The sequence below is a fragment of the Homarus americanus genome, unplaced genomic scaffold (assembly GCF_018991925.1).
Source record: "Homarus americanus isolate GMGI-L3 unplaced genomic scaffold, GMGI_Hamer_2.0 scaffold32929, whole genome shotgun sequence".
Classification (NCBI taxonomy): domain Eukaryota; kingdom Metazoa; phylum Arthropoda; class Malacostraca; order Decapoda; family Nephropidae; genus Homarus; species Homarus americanus.
The window spans coordinates 11,430,606-11,454,983 of NW_024737097.1; the positions used below are offsets into that span (position 1 = coordinate 11,430,606).

The following is a 24,378-nucleotide window of genomic DNA, read 5'->3' on the forward strand; positions in this document are numbered from 1 at the left end:
ACCAAAATCAGAATAGGTCAAACAAAAACAGTATTAAATAATAATCTAAAAACCTAATGAAAATAAACATTAACTTCATTTGAAGAAAAAGCTGCTGAAAGGCTTAATATGGTAAGGATTATTATATGAGCCAGATGCGTGGACACTTTCAGCAGCCGCAAGGAAAATTTCACTAAAGTCCCAGATTTCAGAAGGGCAACTTTGATAGTTTGAAGAGGCAGCTAAGAGAAGGGGTATCACGCTTGGGGGTGAATTACATGACCTTACACAATGTACCCACAGAGGGCGACCTCACCTTACCTGGAGACCCGACAGTTGAGGATGGCCTAATAACGAGATCTGAGGTTGCCAAGTTCCACAACAATTTAAATAATGAGTTACTTCATGCACAAAGGCAGAACATACCATACAGAAAACTCAAATCAAACAACAATGACCCTAAATGGATAAATAATTAGTTAAAGAATATTATTGGACAAAGGAAGGCTATAGGTAGGAAAATAAATCGTGGTGAAGTCTACCTCCGAGATTATTATAAGGTATTGGCCGGTAGGGTTAAGACCGAGATAAGAAAAGCAAAGAGGAATAATGAACTGAAGGTAGCAAGGAAGGCGAAGTCAAACCCCAGGGGATTCTATCAAATCTAATATACTAGAGGACTAGCCGTGTGTCTGTCTGTCTGTCTGTGTGTGTGTGTCTGTTCTGGGCAGCCGAAACGGCACAATCGTTTTTCATCAAACTTGGTGGAAAAATCGCAAAAAAATTCGTAGAGTGGAACAAACCTGGTCCCATGTCGATGGTTTCTTTTGGAAGGCATTAAATAACAATTTTATTTACGATGGAAAACGATGCAAGTCTAAGGACGTAGCGCACCCTAATTAACCATGCAAGTCTACGGACTTGGCGCACCCTCATTCGCTGTACGCTGTGACGAGCATTCAAACTTTCACAAGGGCACGAAGGGCCCACGATCACTTGTGTATCAAACTTTAAAACGAGAAAAGATTGGACCAATACAGTCAGATACAGGCGAGCTAACTGATAACGACGGAGAAATGAGCAATAATCTGAATAAATATTTTTCAACAGGTTTCACCACCGAAAATTTAAACATGATACCCAAGGCACCGACTCTATGTAGACATAGTGATAGAAAATAAATTAAGCGAGATAGTAGTGACTAGTAACGATGTTAGTAAGCAAATAGACAAACTAAAGCCTAATAAGTCACCAGGTCCCGATGAGATATTTGCCAGAGTATTAAAGGAATGTAAGGAAGAGCTTAGTATGCCCTTAGCAAAGTTGTTTAACATGTCCTTAAAAACGGTTGTAGTACTAGAATCCTGGAGGATAGCGAATGTAATACCGATTTTCAAGAAGGGAGATAGATCACTATCCTCTAACTACCGTCCAATCAGTCTAACATCAATTGTAGGCAAATTACTGGAGGCAATCATTTCAAACTCTATTCGAAATCACCTGGAGAAGCACAAGTTGATCAATGATTCCCAACATGGCTTCACAAGCTGGCGTTCATGTCTAACTAATCTATTAACATTCTTTTCATCTGTTTTTCGAATCAGTGGACGAGGGGCACAATTATGATGTGGTAAATCTCGACTTTAGCAAAGCCTTCGACAGAGTCCCCCACGAAAGACTAATAAGAAAAGTGGAGGGACATGGCATTAAAGCAGATATTCTAAAATGGATTAGGGCGGGGTTACAACACAGGAAACAGCGAGTGAGCATTAACGGCACTAAATCCCATTGGAGCAACGTCACTAGTGGAGTTCCCCAAGGCTCAGTACTCGGACCATTATTATTTATTATATACATAAACGACATAGATATCGGCGTAGACAGCAACGCAGGTAAATTTGCTGATGACACTAAAATAGGGCGTGTAATTAAATCTGATGAGGACTCCGCAAAACTACAGGAAGATCTAAACAAATTTTTCGAATAGTCTGAAAAATGGCAGAAGATGTAAACAGGGAAACCAGATAGCAGATGAACAACGATGTTATTGAGAAATCCGACTACGAGAAAGATTTAGGAGTAATGATAAGCAGGAATCTTAAATCAAGTAAGCAATGTATATTTGCTCGAAACAAGGCTAATAGAGTACTTGGGTTCGTACAAAGGAGTGTTAGTTACAAGACTAGCGAAGTCATCTTAAAACTATATCTTGCGCTTGTGAGACCTCACTTGGATTACGCAGTTCAATTCTAGTCACGGTATTACAAAATGGATATAGAATCCTTGGATAGAATTCAGAGGAGGATGACAAGACTAATCTCGGGCATTAGGAACCTTGAGTACAGAGACAGGTTAAAGCATCTTAATTTGCACTCCCTCGAGAGACGTAGAGTGAGGGGCGATATGATAGAGGTGTATAAATGGAAGTCAGGGCTGAACAAAGGGGACATTACCAAGGTAATCAAATTATCCAACCAGGAGCGAACTCGTAACAATGGTTTTAAATTAGACAAATTTAGATGTAGGCGCGAAATAGGTAAACATTGGTTTGGAAATAGAGTAGTGGACGAGTGGAACAAGTTACCAAATATCATCATTAACTCGAATACGCTGGATAGCTTTAAACATAGGTTGGATGCTTATATAAGTGATACGGGATGGGTCAATAGGCCCGCTGCAGTTTACTCTGTTCTTATGTTTTTATGTTCAACACCATAACTCCAGAAATCACCATTATCATTAACACCATAATTCCAGAGATCATCACCATCAACACCATAACTCCAGAGTTCATCATCATCAATACCATAACTTCAGAGATCGTTATCACCATCAGCACGATCAACGCCATAACTCCAGAAATCAACATCAACACCATAACTCCAGAGATCACCACCATCATAACCATCAATACCATAACTCCAGAGATCATCATCATCATCATCATCATCATCACCATCAACACAATAACTCCAGAGATCATCATCAACATCACCATCAACACAATAACTCCAGAGATCATCATCACCATCAACACCATAACTCCAGAGATCATCATCACCATCAACACCATAACTCCAGAGGTCATCATCATCACCATCAACACCATGCACATAAAGCTTGTCTTCTTGTTTCACTAAATACTCGTATATGCACTCACAGTAATTCATTGTTAATAATGTGAATATAAATTATAGCTTCATGCGTTTATAGTTAAATTTTATTACACAGACTCAGACTTGTCAACAAGTTGCAAGGCTAGTACAGTTAATTCTACTAGTGTTCTCTCTCTTTGATGAAAAAAATCCTGAAATTGAAAGAAATTTCCTAGTCTGAGTAACATTAAATGTCTTCTTTTTTTCTTCTTTTTAGGAAAAACAAAACCCTTTTTTCCATTCCATACAATGTGGTTTTGTATTTCATGTACTAGAAAACTTAGAAGAATTTTTTCATGATATGCATTTGTTGCTGTAGTTTTTTGTGTACATCAATATATGTTTGTTTTGCTTCGTTTTTAGTTACTACAGCCACAGGGTTCAGATCAACGATTTTCTTCCTTTTTTCCTGTCCCATGTTTGTATTCACACAAAGCCTTCAGGCGCTTTTTCACCGAGCAAGACGCGAAGAAGTGACCGAACCTTGCCCAGAGACACACGGCTCTTTGTGGCTCCACGCCTTCAGGACGCAGCCGGCGTTTACCTTGATTGGGTAATGTTTGTTGTTGTTGTTGTCTCACCTCTCTCGGGCGAGGCCCGTCTGTGAACATTCGCCTGCCTGAATAGTGGGAAATATATTGTCGGTGATCTTGTACCACTCCAGGCCTCGAGTGTTCTGAGACCCTCTCTCCTGATATATGGTCAATCCTAAGTTGCTGTTGCCTTCGCTTTTCCTCTCGGCGACGGCTTAGCAAGAATCTCTTTTCACCTGGTATTCTGATAGAAGCTCCCGATGTGTTAACTGGGCTAAAGTGAGATTCATCTTGGAGGTCTCTCGACGACGCAACAGGAGCACTTGTCGAGAATCTGTTCATTTGTCTGGAATTTGAGGGGTTTAATCTCATTGAGGCTGGAATAAGTCGCTTTCTGGAAAATCTGGAACCTGACCTTCCTGGATGTTGTGCAGTCAATGGTTCTATACGAGATGCACTTCCTCTTCTAAGATCATTCCTGGCCCTTCTTCTTTGACTTTGTGTGTAAGGACGATAGAGTCCTGGAAAGAGAGAATTCATAGTTAATAATATCTTGGAATATCAACATTGATGGATGTTTATGAACATAAACTAAAAAGCTGGCATATTTTGATAAACGATTAATGTAAATAAGTGATTAACTGACAATTCTTGATATGTATTAGACGTGATAGAGCAGCCGAGAGGATACAGAACACCGCCAGTTCTGAACTCTGAATGGGTATCCTAAGAATATCTGAGCGAAACTGTCTAATATGAACGTTAATTGGCAAAGATAAATGTTGGGACGAGTACAACTAACCTGATATATAGACATAACGTGTCTGACTTGTAATTACATTAATCCTTACTGTCTTAAGAGCAGTGCTAACAAGAGCTACATTTCATCCATCCAATTTACTTTATATTATATGTATTAGCTCTAAACTTAAGATTACAAAACATTCTCTCTACAACAATGTGTATTAAAGGTTATCATGGTTCCTAAAGTTTAGTCTACAACATCTTCGAAATACTCGAGAATTTATTAATAATATGTAATTATGTGTCCTTAATCTGATAACAAAGGCAGCAGAGTTTATCATGATAGTTTTACTCATTATGTATGATGAAGTATAGTGACAGTGGAAAGGTAATATATCACTCAATGATATCAGTGATAACAGTGAATTGGTGGTAATTATAGGTGACACTAATTGTCAAAACGGCATAATAGGCTTTAAGATAATTACGAAAGTGTTACTTGATTTTGTACATAATTTAGTATTTGTGTGTTACCAATTATTTTTTACACCTGTCAGATAACCTGTCTCAGTGTATGATAGTTTAAGAGACTCAAGGGTCTTCCAGCTGTTCCTCATACACCTCTATGATCCTCACACACGTCTATAACTCACACACCACTATGATCCTCACACACCACTATGATCCTCACACACCTCTATAACTCACACTCTAACTATGATCCCCACACACTTCATTAGCCTTACACACTCCATGACCTTTACTACTACTACTTTGCTGTCACTCGGAATCCAGTATGACGATCATACAACTATGATATAATTATATGAGTTATTAAAATGTCACCTTCGTTGATGACCTCTGAGGTGACTTGAGAAGCCGATACGGGATTGACAGGGCCATCCACAGATTTACACGTGTGGAGGGCTACATCTAGTGCGGGAGCGGAGGCGGCAGCGTCTTTCCGACACTGTATGCCTCGGTATGCAGCAGGACTAACTTGAAAGTATTGACACCTTGTGGTGTGGTGCTCCTCCAAGTGTTACAGTGTGGAGTCGTCGTCTCCCAGGTAAGGGGGTCGATTTGGTACTTTTCAAGTTTCTCTTAAAACTATCCTTATATCTTTTTCGTTGCTCCCCAGCATTACGTTTACTATTCTTTAGGTGACCGTAAAGTAGCTGCTTTGGCAGTCTACTGTCGTCCATGCGGGTAACATGGCCAGTTCAATGTAGTTATTCATGGATAATGGTAGCCTCAATGCTCCTACAGTTGGTGTCAGCGAGAATACTGGCATCTGTTCACTTGTCTTCCCAGCGAACTAGAGGATGGAACGTAGACTACATTGGTGAAAGTTTTCAAGTGCTAGATGTGCCTCCTGTATGTGACCCATGTCTCACTGCCATACAGCAGGGTGGGAAGGACCACTGCTCGATACACGTGCAACTTTGAAGATAATTTCAACTCCCTGCAGCTGAAAACACGGGTACGGAGTCTGCCAAAGGCTTGAGATGCACATGTAATCCGATGTTGAACCTCTTCATCGATGTCCGCGGTAGTGGACAGGTGGGAGCCAAGGTACTGAAAGTGGATATCAATAGAGAGAGTAGTAACTTTGAGGTGGATGGATGGTGGAGGTGTTGTTGAACCAGGGGCAAGCTGAAAGAGAATCTGAGCCTTACACACATCCACCTCAAGACCGAAGTGTGCATACGCATCTGCATTGGTGTTTAGGCTCTCCTGTAGGTCACGTTCAGTGTGAACGACAAGGGTGAGGTCGTCTTCATACTGAAGTTCAGTGATGGAAGTAGCTGACACCTTTGTTCCTGCCCAGAGTTACCTCCTTGGCTAAATTGGCAATAGCCCGAGTAAAGAAGACAGCCAAGAAAGTAGAAGAGGGAGTTGGTACCAGTACGCATCCTTGTTTTACCCTCGTTTGGATGGGGCAGAACTCAGTCTGGGTGCCATTGGCAGGACAGAGGGCTTCCCTGTTGACCGAGTCGAAGACCTTAGTAAGATTAATGAAGGCCATGTGCAAGTCACAACGCTGTTCTCTGCACTTTTCCTGTATCAGGCGGGCAGCAAAGATCATGTCAGTGGTGCCACGTGATTTGTCTAAAGCCACATTAAGATTCTGGGAGGACGTTTTCCGCCTCAGGAAAAAGTCTGTTCAGGAGGACTCGATCTATAATCTTGCCAGCTACGGATAGCAGTGAGATCCCGCGGTAGTTGTCAAAGTCTGACCAGTATCCCTTGTTCTTATAAATATTGACGGTCGAGACGTCTTTAAGATCTCGGGAGGATTTCCTCCTTCTACCATATTTTCTGAAGGAGAAAGTGGAAGGCTTCCATATAAAGCAAAGTCTGTGTGGTAGGCGACTTTAACTTTAGCCAAATAAATTGGATTGACCTTACGGGTAACTCAGAATCAGAGGATTTTCATGAAACAATCCAGGACCGTTTCCAAAGCCAACATATAACCCAACCCACCCGGGGTAATAATATACTCGATTTAGTTCTGTCAAACAGAGAAAACCTCATTAGTAATGTCGAGGTAGGAAACGAACTTGCTAACAGCGATCACAAAGAAATAAGATTTCAATTAGAATTTCTGGGCAACCGCAAGGAAAATTTCACTAAAGTTCCAGATTTCAGAAGGGCAAACTTTGATAGTTTGAAGAGGCAGCTGAGAGAAGGGGTATCACGCTTGGGGGTGAATTACATGACCTCACATGAGGTGACGTCACACAACGTACCCACAGAGGGCGCCCTCGCCTTACCTGGAGACCTGACGGTTGAGGATGACCTGCTCACGAGATCTAAGGTTGACGAGTTCCACAACAATTTAAATAATGAGTTACTTAATACACAAAGGCAGAACATACCACACAGAAAACTCAGATCAAACAAAAATGACCTGGATAAATAATTATTTAAAGTACTCAGTATAGGAGATGTAAACAGGGAAACCAGATACCAGATGAACAACGATGTTATTGAGAAATCCGACTGCGAGAAAGATTTCGGAGTAATGATAAGTAGGAATCTTAAGGCAAGTAAACAATATGTATTTGCTCGAAACAAGGCTAATAAAGTACTTGGGTTCATACAAAGGAGTGTTAGTTACAAGACTAGCGAGGTCATCCTAAAACTATATCTTGCGCTTGTGAGACCTCACTTGGATTACGCAGTTCAATTCTGGTCATAATATTACAGAATGGATATAGAATCTTTGGAAAGAATCCAGAGGAGAATGACAAGACCAATCCCGGGCATTAGAAACCTTGAGTACAGAGACAGGTTAAAGCATCTTAATATGCACTCCCTCGGGAGAGGTAGAGTGAGGGGCGATATGATAGAGGTGTATAAATGGAAGTCAGGGCTAAACAAAGGGGACATTACAAAGGTACTCAAACTATCCAACCAGGAGTGAACTCGTAACAATGGTTTTGAATTAGACAAATTTAGATTTAGGCGCAAAATAGGTAAACATTGGTTTGGAAATAGAGTAGTGGACGAGTGGAACAAGTTACCAAATATCATCATTAACTCGAATACTCTGGATAGCTTCAAACGTAGGTTGGATGGATGTATGAGCAATAGGGGTTGGGTGTAAATGGGACTGCCCAGTATGGGCCAATAGGCCCGCTGCAGTTTCCTCCATTCTTATGTTCTTATGTTATTCTCCGTGTCTCTTGGTACCAAAACCAGATTGCTCATGGATAATGTGCACAGACTATAGGAAAATAAATAAAGTTACCCGAGGTGATTGTTACCCACTGTCACGTATTGATGACCTCGTAGACAACATAAGGAATGCTGAGTACGTGACCAGCTTGATTTACGAAAAAGGTTATTATCAAATACGACTTACTGGCAGAGCTAAGAGGATATTTGCCTTTACAATACCAGACGGGCTCTACAACTACAAAGTCATTCCTTTTGGAATGAAAAATGCACCAGCTACAATCCAGAGACTTATCATCAGAGTAATCCATGGGTTGTCGGACGTTCAAGGACAACCTGGGAGGAGCACATCTTCAGAATTCAAGATTTGTTCACCCACCTGACTGATGCTGGATTGACTGTTAATCTGGTGAAAAGTGAGTTCGGTAAAGCACGTGTTATCTTCTTGGGCATGAGATTGGACACTCCAGTGTCAGCAAAAGTTGAAGCCATCTGTAATCTCCCGACTGCAAGGGAGCGCAATGCAGTTATGAGGGTCTTGGGCATAGCTGGATATTACAGACGTTTCTGTTCTAATTTTGCTCAGATTGCAGTCCCTCTCACTGATCTGGGAAGCCACAGAAGTTGTTTCTATGGACCACTGAATGCCATGCTGCTTATGAAAATAGCTGTGCTCTTCTAACTAGTGCTCCAGTATTAGTTTCCTAATTTTGATAAACCCTTCTGCCTTCATGTTAACGCTAGTGATGTGGGCTGGTGGAGTTTTATTAGAATTAGGATCAGAAACATTTTACATCATGTGTGTTATCATTCTCAAAAATTTAAGAAACCATAAAATTACTCCACTATAGAAAAGGAAGCAATCTCACTTTTATCAACTCATAAAAAGTTTAATACATATACATAAATAACTCCTCATTAAATTGTTGCTTACAGTGATCATGAAAAATAGTAACCAAACACTTGTAAGATGGTTCATTGCCTTACAACCATACAATCTCGTTATTAAACATATAAAAGGAAAATATAGTGTAGTTGCAGACACACTGTCCTGTATGTTTATTTAATTTCTAAGATTCATCTATGCTTACAGTGATCATGAAAAATAGTAACCAAACACTTGTAAGATGGTTCATTGCCTTACAACCATACAATCTCGTTATTAAACATATAAAAGGAAAATATAGTGTAGTTGCAGACACACTGTCCTGTATGTTTATTTAATTTCTAAGATTCATCTATGTATAAATCTTGTCTTAAAGGGGGAGGTGTCATGAATCCGTAGTCAAGATGACTCGGGATTACAGAGCGTTCCAGTGAATCAGGTATCAGTGATTTCATTGGCGTTCATATAAATCCGGGTGTATTGCTCATATTATATTCTAAATAAATTAATTGGACTATTTTGTAATAACATGACAAGTAAAATACATTTATTTAGCTGATTTATTCTAATTAACTAGTTTCCGCATAACAGCCATGAGACTAGTTACTGTAGTTCCGGTGATGAACACCAGTGGACCTTAAATTCCCTATATCCACATGTTGGGTTGGGAAAAGCCAGGTGAGTCAGTTTTAGCTCATGACACCGATTGCTGTGTTGCCTTGCCATGCTCGTACCTGAGTTTTCTTTGTAAATATATTGATTTGTTTAAAGTGTATGTTTCACTCTGGGTTTTCGCCTTCACAATTAAACAACAATTGACCTATTGAAGCCTGCCTAGAGCACTTTTAATAATAAGTGCATTAACATAATTTTATTACATATCAGTATTCTCCCAACCTGACCTAGATCTGTAATAGCTTTGTTTAGGGCACCTTTTCTAGCCCCTCCCCATGTGGGGTAAGCAAAGTGGTCTAGATCCCAGTGCAAAAACGACTATCTCATCTATGCCGCCCATGTGCAGAGTTGTGAATAGAGACTCCCGGCAGTCATCTCTACCTATCCCCGTCGCCACTCATCTGTCGCCACTCAACTGTCGCCATAGGACTTTTGGGGGATAGGGATTTTGATGATGATGAGAATTTTCATGAACAGGATGATGGGTGCATGTGAGTTCATTTATGTGGTGAGGCAGGAATGCTGGCTGCAACCACACATTTTGGCTCTCCCTTTTCCTGATCCGGTGGTGCAGGTAGTTACAACGACTGGGGAGAAGGGTAATTGCAATGAACTGCCGATAGCCCAGTTTGTTGCATTTAGCCTTAGTAGCCTGTCCATCTTGCATTCCCTTCATCTGCCACTGTAGATGTTGGGTCCCCATGTTGATCACCTCTTCCCTCTATTCCGCCATCGGGGTCTTACTGGAGCTCTGTAAGCATGTCTGCCTGATGTGGGGCTCCACCTCAGATTTTTCGTTTGGGGTTTACTCCCGTAGCCTTATACCTGCCAAGATTAATCCACCATGATCGTTATACTTTCAATAACTACACTCCGTGATCCTTAGGTGTTATGTGATCTCCATACACTCTGTGATCCTAGCGTACAATACCACATGATTATTTTGTACCCGTGATCACCAAACACTCTGCGGTACTCATGATCTTATTGCACTCTTTGATCTTCATGGAAACACTAATCTTCACGCACCTCTGTGATCCTCAGGCACAACATGATATTCATGCACTATGATAATTATGCATTTCATAATCCTCATTCTCTACGTAATCATCAAACACTCGATGATCTTCATTCAGTCATTGACCCTCATGCACTCTGTGATGTTTTGACCCCCCTTACCCACATGCAATTCTTGATCCTCCCGCTCGCCTTGATCCTCACACGGTTTCATCCCGTCGCACCCCTTGATTCCAACACACTCAGTGATTGTTGTACTCCGTGATCCTCACTCATCCCATGATCCTCACGACTCTGTGATCCTCAGGCACCCTATAACCACATACTGTACATACTCTATTGCAGCTCATTTGTACTAGCGGGAGCCACATTGTGTTTATTTGTATCCGTAATTTTATTCATAGCTCTTGTTAAAATCAAGTAAGACGTATTAAATTCTCTGAGGAACCAGTCAGCCCCTTAGAGTTTAGAGGGCTGCAGTTTCTCTCAGCGGAATAAAATCGTCTACTTAAGTGCACAGCTGCTCTCTATAGAATTAAAGATATTGTAAAGACTTGTTAACTATCGTCTTAATGCCGTGGGTGAGGGGAACGACAGCAGATAAGGCGAGAAAAGCAAGGGAGCAAATGGGCACGGCAATTAAGAATAAAAGAGGTGATAAACTGCAGAAAAGAGAGAAAGTATATAAACCGAGATGAAAATACTGTTAAATCCTTTAAGTGCAACACATGAGAGAGAGGATGAATTACCTTTGGGTACACCGGACAAAATGAACTGTAGTTATTGCTGAAGTTATCTTAACAAAACAAAGAATGCTTTTATGGAGGACCAATGAAGATTCAGAAAAAGAATAGGATGTGTGGATCATAAGTGTAAGTTCATGAACATCAGATAATTTTTTTTAGAGATAGGGAGGGATTTGTTTGCGTCATTTAAAGATCTAGACAAGAGATATGTATGAGATAAACAGGATATTGTTGGACGCTGTCCTCAGTTTTTACAAAGTGAAGGACGTGTTAAACTCTACAGGGAAGACGGAAACGCGTTACCGGTGAAAGAAGGACCACGTCAAAGTTTTGTTTGTGGCTGTTCAATATTTTCATGACTGCAATAATAGGGGAAGGTAAAAACACAGTGCTCGAGAGAGACGCTACCATAGAGTGGTAAATAACGATAATGGATGTAAATGGAAATAAGAGGTGAATCAGTTTCTGTTTGGAGACGACACTGTTCTAATGGGCGATATCAAAGAAACGTTATGAATAATCTTGAATGAGATCCAAAGCAAAGTCAAAACATTTTGTTAAAAATAAAAGAATCTGTTGCTGGGTTTATATATACTGTATATATATATATACACATATATATATATATATATATATATATATATATATATATATATATATATATATATATATATATATATATATATTTCATTAGCCCAATAGCACGCAGACTTCTACATACAATCAACACCTCAACCCGCCAGGATTCGAACCCACAGCCCACTAGCCCATGACTGTGACCGGGAAACGCTAACCGCTGGACCACCAGGATACTAAAAGCAGTCCTAGACATTATTATTTTTCACACAAAGCCTGTTCAACGAGCTTATGGCGCCGTGAACCTCTAATGGGGACTACCCGTATCACGTTGGTGGTCAGAGTAACGTTTTACCAAATCCGGCTTCGAAACACGAGGATCCATATATATTCATTAACCCAATAGCACGCGGACCTCTGCATAAAATCAACACCTCAACCCGCCAGGATTCGAACCCACGGCCCACTAGCCCATGACTGTGACCAGAGAACGCTAACCGCTGGACCACCAGGATACTAGAAGCAGTCAAGGGCTAATGGGCCGTGGGTTCGAATCCTGGCGGGTTGAGGTGTTGATTGTATATATATATATATATATATATATATATATATATATATATATATATATATATATATATATATATATATATGTGTGTGTGTGTGTGTGTGTGTGCGCGCGCACAGGGTGGTGTAATACGTCTAGTGTGGCAGTACTTTGTTAGTGCTAAGGTGCAAGCACTTTTTTTTACGGGGATTAGCCCACCCGGGCACAGGTCACTGACCCATATAAGGGCCCGGGGGGCGAAAATGTAATAATAATAATAATTCATAGTAAATAAAATTTATAATAAAAAGCAAAATAAAATATTAATAGTAATAATAATAACAACACTGTCATAATAATAATAATAATAAATACAAAGAAATACTGTACAAGAATGAAAAAATCAATAGTGAGAAACGCTATATGTATGTTGTGTTGTAATGTAAGAGAAACAATTGAGACCCTACAATTGTGTGTAAATGAGGCAGAAAGACAGATCAGCAACATGGAACTTGGTCACAAATTTCGTGATGCCACATGGCAGCAGGGTCTACCATTAGACAACACATTGCGCTTCCAATATTATCCCAGGCGGTAGTACCTCCCTGTTTGGTAGCTGCCTACTTGCTCCCTCTCACTTTCAGCTACCGCTGCGAGCTAGCCCTCATGGTGAACAGGGAAGCAGCTTGCATAAGTCCTCCCCTGCCACGACACAGCCTCTTCACCATCAAGACTCCTCTGTGCCTCCTCGTGGCAACACACGGTATCTGGGTGCTTTGTGGGCTCAGGCTAAGCCAGCTGGGGATCTCGGAGAAGCAGTGAGTCTCAGATGGATTACAAATAAGCCCACTGGCATGCTATATGGCAGCGAGACATGGGTCACATATTGGAGGCACCTCAAGGCACTTGAAAACTTTCACCAACATAGTCTACGTTCCACCCTGCGAGTTCGCTGGGAAGACAAGAGAACAAATGCCAGTATTCTTGCTGACACCAACTGTAGGAGCATCGAGGCTACCATTATCCATGAACAACTACGTTGGACTGGCCCTGTTACCCGCATGGACCACAGTAGACTGCCAAAGCAGCTACTTTACAGTTACCTAACGAATAGTAAACGTAACACCGGCGGGTAACTGAAAAGGTATAAGGATAGTCTTAAGACAAACCTGAAAAAGTGCCAAATCGACCCCTCACCTGGTAGACGATTACACCACACCGTAACGCTTGGAGGAGCATCACACGAGAAGGTGTCAATACTTTCGAGTTAGCCCGAATGCATACAGGGGCAGACAATGTGCCAACGCTGCCCCTCCCGCAATAGATGCAGCACCCCCAACACACACACACACACGTGCAACATCTGTAGACGACCCTGCAGGTCCCATGTCGGCCTCTCTAGTCACCTCAGAGCTCACCAACGAAGGTAACATCCCTAAAAACTCTTAATGTCTCTTAACTGGATAATCGTCTTGCTCTATTCCGAGTGACGGTCATAGTAGTAGTAGTAGTAGTAGTAGCACATGCGGCTTTTGCAGCATTCACCCATGGAGTCAAGCATCGCTGGAACTACCTGATGCGCACTATCCCTGATATCGGACCCTTCCTCCACCCTCTGGAAGAAGCTATCAGCGTCAATTTCATTCCCTAATTAGTGAAACATCTTCACTTAACCCCAGCAGAAAGATCACTCCTTGCACTACCACCGAGACTGGGAGGAATGGGATTGACCAATCCAGAGGAGATTGCTGCCACCGAACATCAAAACTCAGTTAAGCTCACGGCAGCCCTCACTGACCACATAATAGCTCAGAACGCAACAGGTGAGGTGGATACCAGTGAAGTAAACAAGACTCGAAGGTCCATTACGACAGAACGTCAGCACGGCCAAAGTGATAAGTTGCAGCAACTGATGCTGCAAGTACCAGAGAATTTGAAGAAAAAAATAAGTAGCTATAGCACAGGAGGTGGGCGCCTCGAACTGGTTAACTATGTTACCGATAAGGGCAAACGGTTTCAGTCTCCATAAACAAGAATTTACAAATGCCATTGCTCTAAGGTAAGGTAGGCCAGTAGAAGGTTTGCCCTCCCAATGTGTGTGTGGCTCTTCCTATGACGTCGATCACGCCATGGTGTGCAAGAAAGGAGGCTTCATATGCATGAGGCATGACGAAGTAAGGGATCTCACAGCAAATATGTTGAAGGAAATCTGTCATGATGTCAGGATAGAACCGACCCTCCTTCCATTGGACGGTGATATTTTCCAACATAGAACTTCAAACACATCCAAAGAAGTCCGTGTTGACATCAGTGCTCGAGGATTTTGAACGCGAGGACAGCAAGCCTTCTTCGACATCAGGATTTTTTATCCCATAGCCGCATGTCACCGTAACTTAGCTCTCGACGCTGCACACAGGAGGAACGAAAATAACAAGATAAGGGCATACCGGGAGAGAATTCAGAACGTTGATCAAGGTAGCTTCACTCCTCTGATGTTTACAACCTTTGGTGGGATGGGACCAAGTGCATGATGCTTCTATGCCAGACTCGCGGAGGTGCTATCCGAACAGAAGCAGCAGCCTAGAAGTTATGTTACAGCCTGGATGAGATGTCGACTGTCCCTCTCTCTCCTTAGGTCTGCTTTGCTCTGCCTCAGGGGAACGAGAGCATCGGCCCCAAAGCCGACAACAGTTGCAGATATTGACTATGAGGCAGCAGTCACTGGATGCCGCATAGATCTGCGGCTCAACTCACTCAACACAGCTAGGATAGCTACTTATGCATTAGGATATTTAATTTTAAGGTAATAAAATGTGTGTGTGTGTGTGTGTGTGTGTGTGTGTGTGTGTGTGTGCCGTAAAGAACAAAAAGGATGACTATGGTTCCTACTAAACACTGCATTAATTGAGATTATATAAATGAAAACTTATAACACAAATGGAGTGGATTTTATTGGTTTTAGCAATAGTGAGGATAAATGTCTGCTAAATGAAAGAAAAAGAATTAGTAGCTTATGTACACTCGATAAAAGATTATCTGCACTTATTTTTGCTCGACAATATGACACAACGACGAAGGATTTTGACAACCCTACCGAGACTACAGGAGTTACAGGGTTCATTTTGACATTCATCGGACCCCACCTTGCAGATAGTTTTTGTCGCGAGTGTACAGTATACAGTATTATTCTCGAAACTGTAATTGTTTCAAGTATTTCGCAGATATCCATACTTGGTAATAGCTGGCACCTCTAAGAGAATGGTTTATGTCGTGCTCAAGTAAGTTGTTGTGGTTCAATTGATGGAAGGCGTAAGGGAGAGGAAAGAATGATCTTGTTGCGAAACACCAACACTAATATTTTTGTCTAAAGCGTTTAAAAGATGCTCGCCTTTGAATATTTTTCATCAAAAATGCGATTTTTTGGAGTTCAAAATTAATTAAGAGAAACAAAGTCTGGTCAAACCATAGCCTTTATTAATTCTTTATATTTACTGTCACGTATTTTCACGTCTTTCTTTGTTAATCTGCCAAACTGGCGAGTTGGAAGAGGAAACTCAGATCATACAGCCCATGTTATCTTATGTCATTAGTAGCCTCACCGTGTCTCCTGCCATGCATCAGGTTTCGGTGGAGTCTGGCCACTGAAATCTCCTTGGGTCGGCGTGAGGGCGTGGGGTACCAGAAGGCGAGACCCAAGGGTAAGAACGTGCCATCCACCCATTCCCATAACTCGTGGCTCTGCCTCAGCCCGCCTATCCAGAAGGAGGTGTTACTCAAACCTGAAAGTACAAAATTAGTTACTGGTGGATCCTGTTATGCTTGTATGTGTGCGTATATTAGAGGAATATTTGAGGACAGCACTACAGTATAACCATAGGATTTCCTTGGACACATGGACAAACATGCACATATATATATATATATATATATATATATGTAACCGGTCGGAATTTACTGGACTTTATTTTCTCACTTGACTTGGGATTTATTAAAGATTATTAGATGGTAATGACAATGGAAGCGCCCCTTTGAGAAAAATCCCGAACCAGCACAAGAGCACTTAAATCTACTAAACAAAATGAATTGTCCGTGACCCGTGGAAGGATAGCGTCTGTGACTGGGATGAATGAGACACTCTGTAAAATTTAGACACTTATATTCCCTCCAACACTACAAACACAATCAAATAATGGTACACCAATATGCGCACCTCTTAACTTGAACTTAAAACACTACTCTGGGGAATAAAAGTTATACATGATATAGAAATTATTAGAAACTCAGGCAACAATAAATTTGAAGTATTAAGAAATGTTGCTTGCACACATGAAACAGGCCTTAAGGGCTTTCAACAAAATAATATCCAGCACTGAGAAAATGGTATTCAAAAACAAGAAACTAATAATTCCACCATGAATAGGCCTAAAGGGCACTCAATATAATTATGTTACACCAACAGATGCAGGCCTTAAGGGTTTTCAACAAAATAATATCAGTCACTGAGGAAATGGTATTAAAAAATAAGAAATTAAATACTCTACAATGAATAGGCCTTAAGGGCACTCAATATAATTATGTTACCCCAACAGATGCACACCTCCTAACCTAACTTAAACACTACTCTGGGGAACAAAGGTTATATCTGAGATTGAAACTATAAAGAAATTTTAAATGCACACAGCATACATTAGTAACTGAAAAAATAGTATTAACTACACACAAAAATATTGTCACAATTATAAAGACGTTACTGAGTCCAATACCCGTGAACCATGCTCCCTAACCTAACACACACACAGATTCCACCTGCACTCCGTAGTCGTTTAAGGCACAACCAACAGGCACCCGTAGTTGAAGGCCCAAATCAGCCTTTCTCCACCTTGGAAAGTGTACCTCTAACTCCACTGACTCTTGGCCCCAGTGTGCGGCCCTGTATCACTCAGCTGGCCTCACTTTACCCCCAGTACATCCATGAAACGGAAGGGAGTGAGCCAATCAGACCTTGTACAGTTGAGAGAAGCTTTAGCTTCCCGTTAGCAAGAGGGTTTCACTAAGCTGCTCGAGACATGTGGTGTTGTGAGCCGAGGTAGAGGAGAGCTGATGACCCCAAGGATCGTCCCATCGTCAGCTGGGCACCCAGACGGCTAGATTCCCTCAAGAGATCCTTTGATACCCCGCTAAACAGTGACAGGCCTACACTGATCGGTCCAATGACGACAATCGCCACCCTCAATCATCAACGGCAGTCTCAAACGGCAGTCAAACTCTCGCGGTCATCACTCTCGCAGTCAATTTCTCGCAGTCAAGTGGGTTCTGACGGAAACCCTGAAATGAACTCACTGTTAGCTCTTGTTAACTTTACCACTGCCCTATCTAACCCTGTCTGAGATCGAATGAGACTTACTTGTTATACTGCAATAGTGCAACACAGGTGACTAGGCCACGTGACTATTTCTGTGGACGGACGCACAGGGAAGTCCTGTAGGTCCAATCACTTTCACGTGACTGAGGACCAGCCAGCGTCGCGTCTCTCCAAGGCGCTAGCTTAGGCCTACGTGACATATTTTCCGCCTAACTAATAACTCCTTGGGACACCCGTGACATTATTCAGACTGATAAACGATCTATAATAATTTCAAATTCAATAATAGTCCCTTAACTTCATGAATCGCATCATTATTAATTCGGCAAATTACATTTAATATCACTTAGGCCTAGTTCCACAACCTCTCGCTATGTGCAGGGAGCGCTCTCTTCCCTCCGACGACCTTGAAAGCTCAGTATCGCCAATTGCGCGGTGTTTGAAATTACTCTGAAATTTCTGAATATTACAATCGACCCCCCTAAAAAAAGACAGCACTGTCCTCATGTGCTGAGAAAACATGCATACGACCCCCCTAAAAAAAGACAGCACTGTCCTCATGTGCTGAGAAAACATGCATACGACCCCCCTAAAAAATTGTTCTAAGAAACTGCATCTTACCCCTTTAACGTGCTAAACGCAGCATTCCCGTCTTCTCCACTTCTCTCTCCCGCTAACACATATATATATATATATATATATATATATATATATATATATATATATATATATATATATATATATATATATATATATATATATATATATATATATATATATATATATATATATATATATACACTTGAAGAGCGATCAAAATGTGTTGTAAACTAGATATATAACAAAAAGGTACTACCAAATCTCTCATTTTACTTTGTCTCCTCTGACATTCATACACTTCCTATACATGCAACTTCCCACTCACTATGCCAGTCTTAAGATGTCTTCTGACTGTTCCTCAGACAGAACCTCAGTAGTCTCCTTCAACTCGTCATCCTGAATACCTAACATTCAGAGATGGGACTTCTAGCTAAGGGCAAAATTTGGGCCGTAGAGAGAATGGTTGACTTGCTCAAAAGCCCATTTGTGAATGGACATCAGTGCAACACAGATTATCACTTTATCGTGGAACAGACACAATTCTAACCAGCATTTCCCGTTGTATCTTAAAGATAATGTGAAGTTTTCACACTAGCCCAGCATAATAGTGTCCCATGATCATGTTTTATGCGGTAATCGATCAGCAGCATCCCTTTAACATCCCAAAAAATCAAGGATATGGTCTTGCCAGCAGAGCGTTGTCTTTTTAAGTTCTCAGTTGTCGGAGAATTCGGGTTTTTCCAGCAAATGTATTCCATCTTTGCCTCGAATTCGAATGATGAGTCCAGGCCTCCTCATCTCCGTCACCATACAAGAACGAATGTTGACTGAATCGGCTCCGTAAGATTCATGAGCTTGCAAATTGTTGTCATCTTCTGGAGTAGATTTTGACTGCTGAGAACCTATCATACAGACACCTAAGACATCTCCGATCGATGGTCACAACACTTCCATATGAACTGTCAATCTCATTGCTTACTTCATCGATTATAATATTCTGAACTCTCGATTGCCTCGGCGGTGGCATCTGAAGGGTCATCCCAAGGCTCTCACTCTCACCCATAAACATTCTTGTGTGTAGAATTTCATAAATCTCCGATAATTAATCAATTTTCCCAAAATCTCTAATTTTCTCAGACATAATATTTAAATTCTCACTCTGAATCAATGAATTATTGTACAATAGTCACACTAACGAGACACTTATCCATGTAACCCCATCGGGTTTCTTTAGTCCTGAATTGAAAAATATTTTGACCAAGAGAAGTGTCAAACCGATATAATTATAGATGTGTGAAGTAGATGTGTGAAGTGTAGATTCTCCATCTAAGAAGAGAGGGCGTATTAGAAACAACAAAAAACGTGTACTTGAGAGTCATTAGTAGGGTGTAGAAACAAGCAATACATAATACGTAGAGCTGATCGAAGTCTATTTGTGTAGTATGACATATTTATAACATTGTTATAAAAAAGGAAAGTTCGTGTAATAAGATTAAATCATTTAGAGGTAGATACTAGGAGAGGAAAACCAAGATGGAGATGGAAGGACGGGGTGAAGAACTCAGTGGACGTGAAGGGGATGAGGTAGGTAAATGACGTACAGTAATATTGGGGAGATGGCCGTACTGCTGATAGTAAAGTGTCGGGGCTAAACCAGATACAAGAAATCTTCCTATGACGGTCTTCTCTCCTCATATAATCCGGAAGATGCATCTAATGGGTCCTTGAGATAACGGACTTTCATCTCTATATCGTTCATTAGATGGAGCTTTCATACTTAGCGGACCCTCGATATTACGGACATTCCTCCCCATATAATCCGTTAAATACAGGTTTCACTGTAGAGATTTGGGGATTTGTTGTGGAAGAGGAACACCACTGCGGAGCACATTTATAACAGTAATGAATGACAATGAATGAAGGGAGATTTTTCTGTGTGTATATGCTCTTGTTTCCTACCATCCTATACATTAAGTGACAGAAGGCTAAAAAGAGTAAATAAACAAACAATATGACCTGACAGCCAGGACCAAGGGTTTCCCGGGTAATATATCTTTCTGGCTAATGGATATGACATAGACTGTATTGTGAAGCATCATTCACCTCCCAATAATTATTACTAAACACATAAATATTAGTCACTTTGTACAAATTTACTGTATGAAAAATAATTATACTATACTGAATAAAAAAGCAATTTATAAAAAACTAAAGCTTGGACTGTATATATAAATTGCAAACAAGTGTTCAGTGCTATAAATACTTTCAGGCCAGCGCTGTAATTTTTCTCGGCGTCAAGTTACGTTCCCTCACCAACCAGGCCTACTCTCCGCCAGTGATATTTTCATGAAAAATTATATGATTCTTACTAATTGTACCACGACGGCGGCTGCAGCAACAACAGCGGTACACCCATCACCTCTTTACTAAACCCACCAACTCTCCACTACACCCACCACCCCTCCACTACACCCACCACCCTTCCACTACTCTACTACACCCACCAAACCCTTCACTACACCCACCACCCCGCCACCACACCCCACCACACCCACCACCCTCCACCACCACCAACCACCCCTCCACTACATCCACCACCCTCCACTACACCAACCACCTCCACTACACCCATCAACCATCCACTACACCCACCACCCCTCCACTACACCAGCTACCCCCCCACTACACCCACCACCCCTCCACTACACCCACCAATCCTCCACTACACCCACCAACCCCTCACTACACCAACTACCCTCCACTACACCCACCACCCTCCACACACCAACTACCCCTCCACTACACCCACCACCACCCTCCACTACTCCCATTACCTTCAATACACCCACCAACACCTCTACTACACCCACCACCCTCCACTACACCAACTAACCCACCACTGCACCCACCAACCCTCCACTACACCCACCAACTACCACCACCCTCCACTACACCCACCACCCCTCCACTCACACCACTACCCCTCCACTACACCCACCACCCCCTCCACTACTCCATTGCCCTCCACTACACCCCACCACTACACCCACTACACCCCTCCACTACCACCCCACCACCACCCTCCACCTACACCCACCACCCCTCCACTACACCCACCACCCCTCCACTACACCCACCACCCCTCCACTACACCCACCACCCCTCCACTACACCCACCACCCCCACCCCCCCCTCCACACTCCCCCTCCACAACACCAAACCCTCCACTACACCCACCACCCCTCCCACCCATTACCCCTCCACTACACCCACCACCCCTCCACTACACCCACCCCTCCACACACCAACCAACTACACCCACCAACCCTCCCACTCCACACCCACCACACCCCACCACCTCTCACCCCTCCACACACCCACCAACCCTCCCACACCCCACCCTCCACCCTACCCCATTGCCCTCCACTACACCCACCACCCCTCCACTACTCCCATTACCCCAACACTACAACCACAAACCCTCCACTACACCCACCACCCCTCCACTACACCCACCAACCCTCCACCACCCACTGCCCTCCACTACACCCACCAACCCCTCCACTACTCCCATTACCCTCTACTACACCAACTACCCTCCACTACACCCACCACCCCTCCACTACTCACATTACCCCTCCATTACACCCACAAACCCTCCACTACACCCACCACCTCCACTACTCCCATTTCACCTCCACTACACACACCACCTCCACTACACCCACCACCCTCCGCTACACCCACCAACCCTCCACTACACCCATCACTACACCCACCAACCCCACCAACACCCACCAACCCTCCACTACACCTAACACCCATTCACTACTCCCATTACCCCCTCCACTGCACCCACCAACCCTCCACCACACCCACCACCCTCCACCTCTCCCATTACCCCTCCACTACACCCACCACCCCTCCACTACACCCACCAACCCTCCACTACACCCACCAACCTCCACTACACCCATCACTACACCCACCAACCTCCACTACACCCACCAACCTCCACTACACCCATCACTACACCCACCAACCCTCCACTACACCCACCAACCCTCCACTACACCCACCAACCCTCCACTACACCCACCAACCTCCACACACCTAACACCCATTCACTACTCCCATTACCCTCCACTACACCCACCACCCTCCACTCCCATTACCCCAACACTACAACCACAAACCCTCCACTACACCCACCACCCCCACTACACCCACCACCCTCCACCACCACTACCCTCCACCACCCACCACCCTCCACTACACCCACCACCCCCTCCACTACCCCCCTCCACTACACCCACACCCCCTCCACTACACCCACCACCCTCCACTACACCCACCAACCCTCCACTACACCCACCACCCTCCACTACACACCCACCAACCCTCCTCCACTACTCCCATTACCCCCTCCATTACACCAACTACCCTCCACTACACCCACCACCTCCACTACACCCACCAACCCTCCACTGCACCCACTACCTCCACTACACCAACCACCTCTACTACATCCACCACCCTCCACTATACCCACTACCCCTTCACACACCAACCCCCTCCACCACACCCACCAACCTCCACTACACCCACTACCCTCCACTACACCCACCACCCTCCACCACCCCATTGCCTCCACTACACCCACCTCCACTACACCTACCACCCCTCACACTCCCAACTCCTCCACTACACCCACCCCTCCACTACACCACCACCCTCCACTACACCCACCACTCCACTCCACCCTCCACACTTCACTAACTACCCCTCCCTCCACTCACCCACCACCTTCCACCAACCAACTACCCCTCCACTACACCCATCACCCATCCACCACTCCCTACCCCTCTACTACACCCACCAACCCTCCACTACACCCACCACCCTCCACTCCCTCCCCATTACCACTCCCACTACACCCACTACCCCTCCAACCCTCCCCCCACTACACCACTACTCCACTACACCCACCACCCCTCCACAACTCCCATTTCCACTACACCCACTACCCTCCACTACACCCACCATCCTCCACACTCCCATTACCCCTCCACTACACCCACTACCCCTCCACTACACCAACTACCCCTCCACTACCTCCACCAACCAGTATAAACTACTGTACTTCCCCCCACCATCCCTGAAGATGGACCTAATGTCACCGCTTTACAACCTCTTTTACTCTACTACAGTATATACACTGACATGCATATCTTCGAAAATTTCTTGGTGCATGAGTGGTTATTTCTCTAGAGTCTAGATAAATATTATATGTGAATGAAATGTATTTTGGAATTTCTTTTGTGATTCAAAAGCTCTTACAGAAAGTTCTTACCCTATATCTTAACACGTTATTTATTAAACTAACAATTACCAAAAGTATATTATATTTTCATATAACTTAAACTTTTTGTGAGTTCTCAAGGAAAAGGGGAACAGAAACGAAATTTTAACTGAAACAATAAAATATTTGTGGAAAGTGGTTTTTTTTCACAGAAAATTAGTTTTTTTGTTTTTCAATGACTGATGACTACTCCTCACTAGCCCTCTCAGTCTCGCACGATCGAACATTAAAGGCGAAAAAACTTATTATCGCCCGTATTATTAAACAACATCTCCCCTTGAAGAGGGCCGTCGTGTTTCAACCCGAGTTTTAAACTAAATGAGTCCTGAGGGACACCGTAGTACAGTACCTAACGGGGTGGTGTGGTGGTAAAATTAACTGATTCCAATAACATTAATTTATAATATTGGAATTAGTTAATTTTACCGCCACACCACCCCGTTAGGTACTGTACCGCGGTGTCCCTCAGGACTCATTTAGTTTAAAACTCGAGTTGAAACACGACGACCCTCCTC

General features: G+C 43.0%; 1 protein-coding gene across 1 annotated transcript in view; it reads right to left on the reverse strand.

Moving 5' to 3' along the window:
* Positions 1 to 3,181: 3,181 nt before the first annotated feature.
* The window catches only part of LOC121873204, a 42,203-nt gene continuing 21,006 nt past the window's right edge, over positions 3,182 to 24,378 (reverse strand). The window contains exons 2-3 of the mRNA XM_042376558.1: positions 16,139 to 16,318; positions 3,182 to 4,188 (exon numbers count right to left, since the gene is read on the reverse strand). Of these exons, the coding sequence (XP_042232492.1) occupies positions 3,521 to 4,188; positions 16,139 to 16,318 (848 nt within the window). The 3' untranslated portion in view covers positions 3,182 to 3,520. The remainder of the gene's footprint in view (positions 4,189 to 16,138; positions 16,319 to 24,378) is intronic.